Source organism: Grammomys surdaster, unplaced genomic scaffold, assembly GCF_004785775.1.
Source record: "Grammomys surdaster isolate TR1022 unplaced genomic scaffold, NIH_TR_1.0 126158, whole genome shotgun sequence".
Lineage (NCBI taxonomy): Eukaryota > Metazoa > Chordata > Mammalia > Rodentia > Muridae > Grammomys > Grammomys surdaster.
In genome coordinates this window covers 9,453,702-9,467,636 of record NW_021620966.1, presented here as the reverse complement: position 1 = coordinate 9,467,636, position 13,935 = coordinate 9,453,702, and the positions used below count along the sequence as shown (strand labels likewise).

General features: G+C 42.4%; 1 protein-coding gene across 2 annotated transcripts in view; it reads right to left on the bottom strand.

Moving 5' to 3' along the window:
• Positions 1-4,280: 4,280 nt before the first annotated feature.
• Dbt (dihydrolipoamide branched chain transacylase E2) overlaps positions 4,281-13,935 on the bottom strand; it is a 38,277-nt gene continuing 28,622 nt past the window's right edge. For both annotated transcript variants that reach the window (XM_028757381.1, XM_028757380.1), the window contains exons 8-11: positions 10,616-10,693; positions 8,329-8,520; positions 8,145-8,216; positions 4,281-6,172 (exon numbers count right to left, since the gene is read on the bottom strand). In XM_028757381.1, the coding sequence (XP_028613214.1) occupies positions 6,005-6,172; positions 8,145-8,216; positions 8,329-8,520; positions 10,616-10,693 (510 nt within the window). In that variant the 3' untranslated portion in view covers positions 4,281-6,004. The remainder of the gene's footprint in view (positions 6,173-8,144; positions 8,217-8,328; positions 8,521-10,615; positions 10,694-13,935) is intronic.

Sequence of the window (13,935 nt, the reverse complement as noted above, 5' to 3'; positions counted from 1 at the left end):
ATTTTAGCTCACAGACAAGGCTGAGAATAGCAAGAATCACGTGGGGCTTCTGTGCAAAGGTTCAACTGATAATGTGTGTTCCTATAAACACCAGGAAACTCTTTGGGAAAACCATTTCTTTTTAAATTTAATTTTATTATCATGTGTGTGTGGGGGCAGAGTTGTGTGCATATATGGCTGTGAGCCACATACATACAGTGCCCTGCAGGCCAGAAGAACATGTTGGGTCCCTGGAACTGGAGTTATAGATGGTCGTGTGCCATCAAATGGATGCTGGGAAGTGAACCTGGGTCTTCTGTTGGAGCAAGTGATCTTAAGCGCTGTACCATCTCTCCAGCCCCATGGAGGGAGAAATATTTCTAAGTGCCAGAAAAGGATTCTTTCTAAAAGTCCATCCACTTTTTGTGACTTACAGATCTTACATACATCACAGAACGTGATGGATCTATTGGAAGCAATGCAACTTCAAAATACACTGATGTGCAACAGGACAAAGACCTTGACTTGAACTAAAAGCTCCAAGGCTTCAGATGAATGAACAGGGAAGGTGTAGCGAGGAACTCCGATGTGTGCTACACCTGGGCTTCAGTTTCAGAGGGAGCATGCTGACGACTGACTCAAGCCCTGTCCATCCCCTTCTGCTCTCTAGTACACTCCCAAGCCTGGGGCTTCAGACTTAATTAACTTTCAATTTTTATCTCTCACCTGCCATAGACAGGACCTAATTCCATGTCCCTAAGAATTATACATTCAGCCAGGCGATAGTGGAACACACTTTTAATCCCAGCACTCCAGGGAAGCAGATGCAGGCAGGTGAGTTTGAGGCCAGCCTGGTCTACAGAGGTCTAGGACAGCCAAGGCTACACAGTGAAACCGTGTCTTGTACCCCCCTCCCACCATAAAAAGAGAATTATACACTTAGTTTTTAAAATTTGTACATCTGTACACAGACAAAATTTAAAAGGCAACAAATCTTATTGTTGCATTATGTCTACACACACACACACACACACACAATGCTTTAGTGCTGTGCTAGAACACAGGATCTTGTCATATGCTTGGCAAGCATTCTTTTAAAAAAAAAGATTTATTTATTTTATGTATATGAGTACACCATTTCTCTCTTCAGACAGTACCAGAAGAGGGCATCAGATCTCATTACAGATGGTTGTGAGCCACCATGTGGTCGCTGGGAATTGAACTCAGGACCTCTGGAAGAGCAGTCAGTGCTCTTAACCGCTGAGCCATCTCTCCAGCCTTTGGCAAGCATTCTTACCACTGAGCTACATCCACAGCTCTACACAACCATCTACTATCATGTTCTGTTAGCATATATTGTTTTTACAAAAATAACAGGTTTCATTGAGTTTCCTCTGCAGAGACCAACCTTAGTCTACATGAGACCCTGGAGACAGAGACAAACAGGGACAGGGACTGAGATATTTATACCCAGATTGTTTTTCCAAAAGCTATACTAATGCATACTTCCTACCAGAGAATGCAAGTGTTTCCCTATCATTCTCAACACGATCCTCCTCCATCAGCCGGAGTGCTAGGATTACAGACCTGTACCGCCATACTGGGGTTTACATGGTGATTCATGCACTCTAGGCAAGCACAACATCAGCTGAGCCACATCCCAGCCCTTTCCCATATGTTGAAGGAGGTATCAAGTGCACAGCAAATTAATAAGAGACGTCCATTCTGCTTTATACTGGTGGGCCACTATGGAAATAATTAACCTTTGCCAAGAAAATTAGTGTGAATTATGTAACACTGTTTTCTGATATTGGCCCAACTTTTGAGAAAATTTTATGATGTTCCAAAAAACAACTACCATATTTTTTTCACATTCCCAAAAAACACTACAGAGAATATTCATCATCACAACCCGAAAGTTTATCTTAGTATGCTCTAGAAATATCATTCTGCCAGAGATGAGACACATTTCATTCGTCTGTTTAGTTTTCTCTTCTTTTGTCTTTCTTTAAAGATTTATTTATTTCATGTGTATGAGTGCATCACCTGTGTATGTCTGCAGTGCCCACAGAGGTCAGAAGATGGCATCTGATTTCCTGGAACTGGAGTTACAGATAGATACGAGCCATCTCGTGGGTGGCTGGGAAACCAGCTTGGTTCCATTGCCAGAGCAAAAGATATTCTTAACAGCTGAGCCATCTCTCCAGACACTAGTTATTATTTATTTTATTTTTCAGGTGAGGGTCTTTCTGCATTGCTCTGGTTGGTCTGAAGCTCCAGAACTCACTCTTCTCAGCCTTCTACACAGCTAGGACCTGCCTTTTATGATCATTTGTAATATACACATCCCATATGAGAAATGGTACAGTCAGGGTTTTTAAACGACTCTTTTGGGAGCTGTACTTCCTGGCTGGGGCTAAGGAAGCACATGCTACCCCGAGACGCCATTCACTCGGTTACATTTCTGCAATTTCTTTTTATAATCTTGGTCTTTCTGGACTTACCGTATTTTTAGACCTATTGTGGAAGCATCCCAAAGCAAACTTCAAGTTAAACAGTTTGCAGCTTGGTATAACAGTCCTCACTTGAGGGGACAGTGATGGAGGCCACCCATGCTAACTGTTGGAAGGAGACTGCCTCAACCTACCCAATACGGGTGAACCTCCTCCCTACCTTTGCCCAGCTTTTCCCCCATGTATAACCTGTTTTTCTTTCTTATTTCCCTGATAATTTCCTTTCTAGTTGCTGTTAGAATCTAAATTCTTGCTGTCCACCTGCTCTCATTCCCTTTCTCTGGTCTCTTCTCACCACCAGCAACAGCTGTTGCCTGGGCTTTGAGTTATAACATTCCACACGGCACTCCATAAAGCCTGATATAGACGGCCGCTTCATACCAGAGCTATGTGTCCATGTCATGCTTCAGCTGGCTTTTGTGGTTTTCTTTGGACTATCATCTCTATTTTTATTTTACTTTATTTATTTATTGGCTAGGATTCCACAAAAGAAGCACACATGGAAAAAGATCCACCAAGAACTTAGCTGAAGGATGTTTGAGGCCTCGGGGTAGAGTAGGTCCTGATATGGGGTCAGATGGTTTGTCAAGTAGGATTAGAGTTAAGGAAATGACCCATTCCTAGTTTTTCGAAAAGCATGTGTAGGAAAGGAACAAAACCCTAGCCTTCTGTTTTGGGTTGCTATAACAAAATAGTTGAGATTGGCTAACTTTTTAAAGAACACAGTTTTACTCTACAGCCCAGGAAATTCAAGCTAGTGTCCACATCTGGTGAGGGCCTCTCTGCTGAATCAGAGTATGGTGGAAGACATCACAGGAGAGGGAGCAAGAGAAGGAACTCACAGATTCAAGTCCTACAACCTGTGTCAATCTATTCACAAAGGTGGTGCCTTATGACTTAAGCATCTGGCCTTCCAGTGCTTTGCATCTGGGATTACCAACATGTCACAACGGGGTCAAAGAATGATAGATAGTAAACAATGGCAGAGAGCCTTTTACCTCAAGTGAGTTTTGTTCCCTGGATTGTTCTTGGACACGATTCCGTGCCACCTGCAACACACATTTGCATTCACTTTATAAGACACGTTTATACTTGTTAAATGTCAAAACGGCTATAGTGCCTTACCGAGTAAAAGGACATGTCCTCAGCGTGCCCTGAGTCTGGATATGGCTCTCTGCCTTGCTTTTGTGCTTCCTCAGATATAATGCATAGTATGTGCCAGGTAATTGTGTTTATATTGGTCTGTCCTGAGAAAGTTCTGGAAAAGGGCTGCTCTGTTACTATTGAGTATGTGTTTACTGGTGTTTATTTACATGTGTTTTGAAACCTTCCTTGGATCATTGCTTTCTTTGTTGTATTTGTGTAGAAAAGTACACTGAAATTAAAGCTGTCTACAGCATTTAACTGTAACCTACCTGTTCTTTAATATCCTCAAATCCCAGATCTCACAGACAGATCTGCATAGGTCAACTAAAGCTGATACCAGCACATGCTTTTGGGGAGACACACTGAAACGCAACAACCACAGTAGGCACTGACTAGGTGGGCCAGTGAGATGGCTCAGCAGGTAGAGGCTGCCAGTTGAAGGAGAGAAGCAAGACCCATGGGCTGTCCTCTGACCTTCACATACTCACTGTGGCATACATGCACCCCCACACCCCCCCACACAAAATAGTAAAAAAAAAAAAAAACATATATGTATACATATATATATATATATATATATGTATGTATGTATATATATATACACACACACACACACAGTGAACTGCTATGAAGGCATACAAATATAATGTGGAACTGTTTATTGACATAAAAGGTATCCATAATATAAGGATAAATTTAAAAAATCAAATTATAAAATAGTAGATACATTATCTCATTTTTATAAAAGAATACTTATCTATGTATACAGATACATATATGAGAATGTTAACAATGTTTAGATTATAGGTAACAGTGTGTTATTCTCCAGGCTATCTGTAGTTTTTCCTTCTTCCAACAAAGTCTCACTATGTGACCTAACATGGCCTCGTGCCATGGATCTTCCTGCCTTTGCCTCCCAAGTGTGGGGATTACAGGCCTATGGACACAATGCCTGTTCTGAATTGGCTTTCTTTTGTTAATTTTCTTTATGTAAAAGTAACAGGTTTCATGATGTGAATTTCCAATCAAACAGCACTTAATAAATTTATAACGTAGTTCCATTTTTGGAAAAAAATCAAATAAGCATTAAAATGACCCTTTTTTCTCCTGCCACAAGTAATTTTGGCATTCATTTAAATAAGTAATTTTGTCATGATATATTTAATTAGATAATATTAGAAGAAGAAAAAAGCCCAAGCCTAGATTTCAAAATACTGAATTTGATTCTTTTTTTTTTTTTTTTTTAAATACAGGGTCTCTCTGTAGCTCTGGCTATCTGGAAACTCACTCTGCTGGCCTTGAACACACAGAGATCCACTTGTCTTTGCTTCTTAAATGCTGGGAATAAAGGCTTTCTCAGCCTTGAATTAGATTCATCCTGATGCTATCTGATTAAAGTAGACCTTTTTCAAGATGACCATTAGTAGCATTTCTGTATAAACTAATTTTATGCCCTTAACTTCCCCTTTGGCTCTTCTTACTCGTGCTCCTACTGAGGGATGGGAGAACAGAACAGATTCCACGTCCTTTTCTCGTGTTTAGCCGAAGACCAATGAAATCAAAAGGCAATAAATTTCTAAGTACTAAAAGAAAAAAGTCAGTGATGCTATACTCATGGTATTTTACATCACAAAGTGAGTTTGTACAGTCAAGTATTTCCCAGCAAGATGCCAAAGCATTACCACAGCTCTAGGCGGCTGTCTATCCATTCTAAACATTTACTTTGAACAGCCTTTTTGGCTGTAAACTGTAATTAGCTCTAACTAGTATCTTCCTTATAAGTTCCCCCTTTCAAGAATGCTACTTTATAGCTATAAGACATTTAGAGATGCTATTTTACACATAAGGCAAGAGGATATGTCTCACAAGCTGTGAAGAGATAAACAGAATTGCACTTATTTTGTACAAGTTACCTTGATTGTAGTCAAATGCAAACATATTTGTATATAAAGTCCTTTCCTCGATTAAGTAAAATTTAAAAGTTTCATTAAAAAAATCAGCTAAAAATTAAAAAGAAAGAGGGCAAGTACCGCATGTGCACCACTACTCGCCGTTGAGTGACATTAGTGACATTTAGTGACATCAGTTTTGTTTTGTTGCTTGTTTCAACTCACTGACACAAAGATCTCAGCACCATAATGGAAGTCCCCCTCTGACCTACACAGTGTGATACCCAGGAGGACCGTTACCCACTGCTCCTTTCCAGCAGAAAGCCTAATGCGTCAGTGATAAATACTGTGCCTCAGAGCCCTAACAAGGCAGCACAAACCATCTATAATGCAGCTGTCACCAGCATCCGTGCCGGCTCAGCTAGGCCTCACATACTCTTTGGAAATTCGAAAAGTTCATGGATGTCCTGTTCGCCATTATTTCAGATCCAGCAGCATAAACGCTGGGTTTTCTAAGTATGATTTCCACAGATTGGAGAAGCGTGACATGGTGGCGCCATCGATGACCCTGTGATCAGCTGACCAGCTCACATTCATTACCTGCGCTTTATAAACATCTCCTTTCTGGTCAAATCGGGGAAGAGCCTAGAAATAATGGAGAATGAGAAGTAAACAAGGGTAAACTTTGATCACTCATAGTGGAAAGAAGACCTGGCAACATGGTATCAGGTTTAAAAAACACCCTCTCCCTGCCAATGAGTGGGCATCCGGCCAGGGCTTCTGAAAATGCTGCATCCTATTTCCCCCAACCTTGAGAGGTCATATCTTAAGCTTAAATTTCTTCAAGGGATCTCCTGCCCCACATATAATATTTACATTACATTTTATCCAGATTTCAAATAGTTAACATTTATTAATCACCATGTGCTATGGCTCTTACAGAAAAGAGAATTGAGACAAGGAAAAATACTTGGACTCCTCACTGAAGCAACAAGGATACTCGACAAGGAGCTGGGGCATGATGGGAGTTTGAGAGGAACAGAAAGCCGGTCTGATAACTACTGTGGGGAGAGAGGCGGGAGATGTGGTCACTGCCAGAGCAGGAGACAGAAAGCATGTCATGAGAGGCAGGGTTTCTCCAGCTTATAATGAAAATCCCAAGCCATGATGGGCTATTCTGAAAAACATACACAAGGGCTTTGGGAGTAGTATATTAATAGAGTTTTTGCCTTCAAAACTCTTTGGTATCTTTGGTATCAAGAAACAAACAATAGCCGGGCGGTGGTGGCGCACACCTTTAATCCCAGCACTTGGGAGGCAGAGGCAGATGGACTTCTGAGTTCGAGGACAGCCTGGTCTACAGAGTGACTTCCAGGACAGCCAGGGCTACACAGAGAAACCCTGTCTCGAAAAAACAAACAAACAAAAAAACCAAACAAAAAAAAAGAAACAAACGATAAAAAAGCAAAATGTACATTAAAAATCAGCTATTGGGGTGACAGGAATGGTTCAGCTCAGCAGCTAAGAACAGTTGCTAAGCCAGTATGGAGACTAGTACTCAGATCTCAGCACCAAGGCAGTAACCTGGGTGTGACCGATCCTACTCACACCTGTAACTCCAGCACAGGGCAGGTAGGAACAGAAGGGTGGCTCGGGCTTGCTGGCTGCCAGCCTAGCCAAAAATCTCAAGCTCCAGGTTCAGCAAGAGAGCATGGGTCAAAGGAATGGGTCACAGGTGCAGAGTGACAGAGAGGAACACCCACACGCTTTAGCCTCTGAGCACATGAAGACATGCACACACACACACACACACACACACACACACACACACACAGAGAGAGAGAGAGAGAGAGGGAGGGGGAGAGGGAGAGTGAGAGGGAGAGGGAGAGGGAGAGGGCAACAAAAACCCTCAGTTATTAATAAATAAGAAATATATAAATGAGAGAGAGAGAGAGAGAGAGAGAGAGAGAGAGAGAGAGAGAGAGGGAGGGAGGGGGAGAGAGAGGGAGGGAGGGAGAGGGAGAGAGAGAGAACAACAAAAACCCTCCTAACTTATTAGATAGATGTAATAGACAGGCCTGGCAAGTTGGCTCAAAAGATAAAGGTGCTTGCTGCCAAGCCCCATTACCTGAGTTTGAACCTTAGAACCCACATGGTAGACGGAGAGAACTGATTCCTTAATTGTCCACTGACCTCTACACAAGTGCTGTGGTTTGTGTGTGGAGCATCACACACACACACACACACACAGACACACACAGTGTCATAACCCTTGTATCCTAAAACATGGCCACAGATCATTTTTCTTTAAGTCACCTAGATTATTGTTCAAAATGCAAGTGCCTTCAAGTCCAAGAGATCAGCACTTTGCCAGGCGTAGTGGCATACACCTGTAATCCCAGCAGGTGAATAGCATGGTAGGAGGACCCAGAATCTGAGCCAGCTGGGACGGCACAGTGACCTCTAATCTAGTTCAAGAGAAGGAAGGAAAGGGCATACTGAGCTAACTTCCACAAATGCAAACCACAGAGTGGGAGATAACCTTCAACACTGAGTCGTCTTTATGTTTGGTCTTCCAGCTTACTGAAACTGTCCTGCAGTTCCTTACTACACATACCTTAATCGCTCCCAGGGCACCGATGGCTACTTCAGGTGGCAATATCACTGGCTTGGCATAGGTTCCACCAATCTGAGAAGAATGGGAAAATTTAGCTTCCAGGGGATGCCTGATAGATTACAAGTTGTATTCTATTGGAACATGTGATCAGAAACCACTTATAACTGTGAACAGCATGACTTACTGATCCAATGTTGGAAAGAGTGAATGTCCCTCCTGTAAGGTCTGTGGTACTGAGCTGACCAGAAGAGCCCAGTTTCTGGAGGCGGTTCAGTTCCATGGCGATCTCAAATACAGAGCGTACCTGAACGTTCTTCACATTTGGGACAATTAACCCCAGCTCAGTATCCATTGCTATCCCAATGTTGTGAGAAGCCTAGGAAGTAAAAAATTATCCAGTAGACTTTTTTGAGTATAAAAAAAAAAGATTTATTTATTTATTTATGTGTATGAGTACACTGTAGCTGTCTTCAGACACACCAGAAGAGGCCATCGGATCCTATTACAGATGGTTGTGAGCCACCATGAGGTTGCTGGGAATTGAACTCAGGACCTCTGGAAGAACAGTCAGTGTTTTTAGCTGCTGAGCCATCTCTCCAGTCCCCAGTAGAACTTTTAATATATAAGCTTACCACAAAGAAAAGATAAACTCTGCTGCCTTCTAAAACAAAGATACCAAACTACTTTGCCAAGCTAGTGTAGGGTGTGCTATAATCTGAATATTCAGGAGGCTGAGGAAGAAGAGTGATGGTTTGAAGCCTGCTTGTGCCACATGGCAAGATCTTATCTTAAAAAGTCAAAAGGCCAAACGATAAAAGTCACTATTCTCACTAGAATGGAAGTAACTTGGAAAGAATGGTTTGGGGGATGAGAGAGCAGTGGGTACAGGAGCTGGCTGCCCTCCTGAGTGCACACTCCAGGTGGATCCACGAAGGGAAAGGAGAGAGCACTGACTCCCTGCATTGTCCTGATTTCCACACGTGTTGTGGCACCAGTGTCCTACTCACCTCCTCACAATAAAATAAATGTAAAATAAACAAAGTAACTTAACCAAACTTAAAAGATTGTTTTAGAAGACACATATAGTATTTATAAAAAATGAGGCTAAGGAAATATATGCAAAAGAATGAAGCATCACAGACGGCAGCATCACACAGTTCTGTAACAATCAAAATATTTGCCAGTGGGTCACTGATTAAATAAATGACCATATCATATCTATTGATTTATGATGATAGCCATACTATTTAAATGAAAAAGAGAAGAGCAAATTGAAGAAAATATGTACTACTTTAAATAAATTTGTGGAAGACTATCATTGTGAACAGGAAGTTATCTGAGGCCACAGATTGAAGGCAAATATTTTCTCTAAGTTTAAAGACAAGCTACACTTAATTAGGAAGGATTAAGATGAAAATAAGCAGCCCACTGTATTAGGCACACTGTGGTGGCTTTGATCTGATCCCTCCACTACCTACGTGCCCCTTTCATCTCTGCGCTTCGGTGATGCTGTCTGTGTCAGCACTACTACTGAGCTACCTCCTAGAATCCCCCTAACCCGACCAAGAGCTGAGTGTTGCTAAGGAGACATGAATATAGGAATTAACATGGCAAGAATTTTGTCTTGAAAAAAAAAAATAAATAAATAAATAGAATTTGTCTTGAACTTTCACTCCAAACTGAAGACCTCAGTCAACCTGGCTCCAAATGTATTACTTTAAAAAAATTATTATGAAGTACTCTCTTTTGGGCTGGAGAGATGGCTTAGTGGTTAAGAGCACTTGAGCTCTTCCAGAAGACCCAAATTAACTTCCCAGCATCCACATCAGGAGGCTCACCAGTCTATCACTCTAGGAGAACTGAGGCCTCTGGCCTCCAAGGCACCTGCGCTCATGGGCACATACCACATGCACACATACACACCTACCTCACATACTACATGCACACATACACACCTACCTACACAAACTTTGTAAAAATTGCTCTTTTTCTTAAACGTCCAGAAATTTAATCTTGAGAGGCGATTCTTTTGGGATTTTGAGTATTGTGGGTAACTCTTCACTGCTTCACATTTTTATAGTTCCCCTTATTTGTTTATTTGGTTGTTTGTTTATTATTTTGGTTTTTCAAAGCAATGTTTCTCTGTGTAGCCCTAGCTATCCTGGAACTCTCCCTGTAGACCAGGCTGGCCTCAAACTCACAAAGCTCCACCTGCCTCTGCCTCCCAAGTGCTGGGATTAAAGGCATGTGCTACCACCAGGGTAGTTCTACTACTTTAAATGGGAAATCAACAAGACTTTAAAAGGAAGACTACCTACCTGAACAAAATCATTAAACAGGAAAGCAAAGCCAATAGACCAAACTTGAGTTTAATGGCTTATGCTATACCTTTCTTTCCTGTCTGAAGAAGGGTCATTGTTTGGGTATCCTATCTTCTATTAAATCAAGGATTTTCAAAATGCATGGCCAACCTTGTAGGTGATGTTCTGGCAGTTTTCATCCACGGAGGCATTAAGGATCGGATACTGTAGGAGTCCCAAAGAAGCAGCCTGTCAAAGGGAAAGATAATTAGCCATGAACACTCTTGCCTCACACAGGCATGGAGGACTGGAGGTAATAGAAGGTAGACGAGCAGAGGGTAAGAGAACTCTAATCCGCAGCCATGTGTACCCAGCTTTATCACATCTGAAAACTCTTACCTCCAACAAAGGTGAAGCGAGGCTGCTCTAACCACAGAGAAACAAAAGATACAACGGGCAGGTCATTTGCAAACAGGAAGGGGATTTTCAAAATAACCAAGCAGGCTGTCTCAATTCCAAGTGATTTCCTCACTATCATGTAGATTTAGATTTTTATGAGGAGCAAGCCAATAGTTCAAAAATAGGCTCTGAATTCAAACACCAAAAGGCGGGTAGGGTAGGCCATTTCTCTGTAGAAGGCACACATGGCAGTGATTTCAAAGTGACCATTAGAGGCCAGTGTTCCACGGGTGCCCTTGGGCTGGACAAGGGCAGAGCTGGCCGAGCCCACCTGCTGGCACACATTCCTGCTTGCCCCTTCAGTCTCTCCCCTGCTCTTTAAACTTCCTTTGTCTTCATATCATTCTCCTCACGTGCTGCCTTCCCTAATTGCAGAATGTCTCCCTGATCCTAAATGTCCGTCACATCCTTTGCTTCACATCACAATCTAATAAACAGGGTTAACACATTGCATTTGATTGGTCATACCTTCTGGTAAATTCATAAACCGGGCAGTAGTGGTGCATGCCTTTAATCCCAGAGTTTGGGAGGCAGAGGCAGGCAGATTTCTGAGTTCGAGGCCAGCCTGGTCTACAGAGTGAGTTCTAGGACAGCCAAGACTACAAAGAAAAACCCTGTCTTGAAACACACCCCCCCCCAAAAAAAAATTCAAAGATAAATTTATTGCACACATATATGATATGGTTAAGGAATAAAAACAACTGAATAATAATTTTTAAAAATTAAAACAGCAGGGGCTGGAGAGATGGCTCAGCGGTTAAGAGCACTGACTGCTCTTCCAGAGGTCCTGAGTTCAAATCCCAGCAACCACATGGTGGCTCACAACCATCCGTAATGAGATTGGATGACCTCTTCAGGTGTGTCCGAAGACAGCCAGCGACAGTGTACTCATAAATAAAATAAATAAATAAATCTTTAAAAAAAAAAAAAAAATTAAAACAGCAAAATAAAGATGTTCAAGATTGTTCTTAAAAGAATCCTCTCTCCTGTGTCCTGTCTAGTCCTGTTGAGTTCTTTACTTTTGTTGCATTAAATGTTACTTTATCTGGCTGGGGGTCTTGACAGTGCACCCCCAAATCAAATCTTTTACAAAGAGATGGTTTAGATAAAGATCTTTCACAGGGATTAGTTCAGTTACTACAGGCTGTGATTATGGTGTCTCTTCCCAGCAACAGAGCAGTAACTGAGACAGTCTGTTCTACATAAGCAAGTTCAGGACCGCCAGGAACCACTTAGACTCTGTTTCAAACAAGAACAACAACAACCAAACAAACAAAAATTCACACCTAAAGTTATTCAAAAGTAGTACCGATAGAAATGGTGTTTTGAGTATAATATTTTTGAAAGTGAAAATATAAGATATATATATCCCATATTTCATACTTTGTAGTATTTTTAAAGGTTTTAAAATTTACATTTAAATTTAAATAAAATTGACACAACTTATTTTTGAAAATAACAAGTGATTGTTCATTTGACTAGAACAATGAAGAAACACAGCGGTGAAAGAGATCCAGTTGTCAAAGAGTTGGTCTAGCCTGCCTTCAAAAGGGGCCAGGTCTTTCCCTGGTAGGTGGGACAGGAGGGTCAGGAACACAGGGCGGTGCTCTCTTGCCAGTCTTCCTCTCAGTCCTCCTCTAATCCAGGGTCTTTCTCCAACAGTGCACCCTACACGTTTCCTCTGCTTCCCTTTCTCTGGTTGTCTCTTTCAGGCTATCCATCAGCTTGAGGGAGCAAGGGAGGGGCAAAATTTTGCTCAGTCTTCTGTAAACCACCTCTTTATCAACTATTCTCTGCAGGCTGCCTCTTACCAGACTATCCCAGGGTCTCTAATTCCTATCCAACCCTACACCTCCCTATAACACCCCACAGGTCTCGACCTCCGAAGTGCCTTAGGAAACTCAAGTCCCTGTAGTTAGTATGCTAATGGTCCATTACTAAGTCTATCCTGTTTAACCTTTGTGAAGTACAACTGCTATCCCATCTATCTGCTTAAAGCATTTTCCTTGTGAAGGCTGAAGTAATGGCTCCAGCTTTTCATGACACCTGCGTCTGTGCCCTTTGGTAGTGATCTTTTAAGCTCCCAGCTTAGTTGTGTGACCTACTTTGGTCAGTGGGACGAGAGCAAGCTCAGTGAAGCAGACCTTGAACTGAAGAACCTGAACATTTCTGTCATTGCTCTTCACTGCCCCAGGGCTGAGACAGAGGAGCACGCTGAGGAGAAGGGAGTCGGGAGACAATACAGAAGAGAAGGGACTCTTCCTGCTGGGACTTCCCACAGCGGCCACCCTCTGGCCCACTTGCAAGTTTCTGCAGAAGGGCGAGATTTCTGCCAAGGTCAGCAGACTCAAACCCAGCTTACGTCATGAGAATCCATAAACGACGAATGTTTTACCCCATTAAATTTGGGCATAGTTGGTATGCTACACAGTAATGGAAACCGATTATTTGTGTTCCAAGGAGCTTGTGCTCTCACCACTGTCCTTGCTAATTCAGGTGCTACCTACTGCTGTAAACCCCGGAGCTGCCCTCTCATTCACACAACTTTGAGTGACACCTCTGTAGGTGACTCTCTACCCCCCCCTAACAGAGTCCAGATGCTCCCCTTTCATTTGGAGACATCCACAACCTCCCATGCTTAGAGAGCATCTATTGGTAGGGCAGATGCTAAGGGAGAATGGTTTGTGTCTCAGGGGCTCAATATCTGGAGAAGGGAGCCAGGCTAACAATGGCAGCACACTAAAATGCACTACAGTGGGCAACAACAGCATGTGGTGACCGTGGGAGACACAGGGTTTCTGGAGTCTATATCTGAACTGATTCCATATTTAAGATGTACAGATATTTGAAAGAGGAGGCCAGATGAGATGGTTCAGGCCTGTAACTCCAGCACTTGGAAGGCTGGGGCAGGACTGTGAGTTCCAGGCCAGCCTGGGCTATCTAGTGAAACTCTGTTGCAAAAATAACAAACAAAACAAAATAGGGAGAAGAAGAGGGGAGGGAGGGAGGGAGGGAGGGAGGGAGGGAGGGAG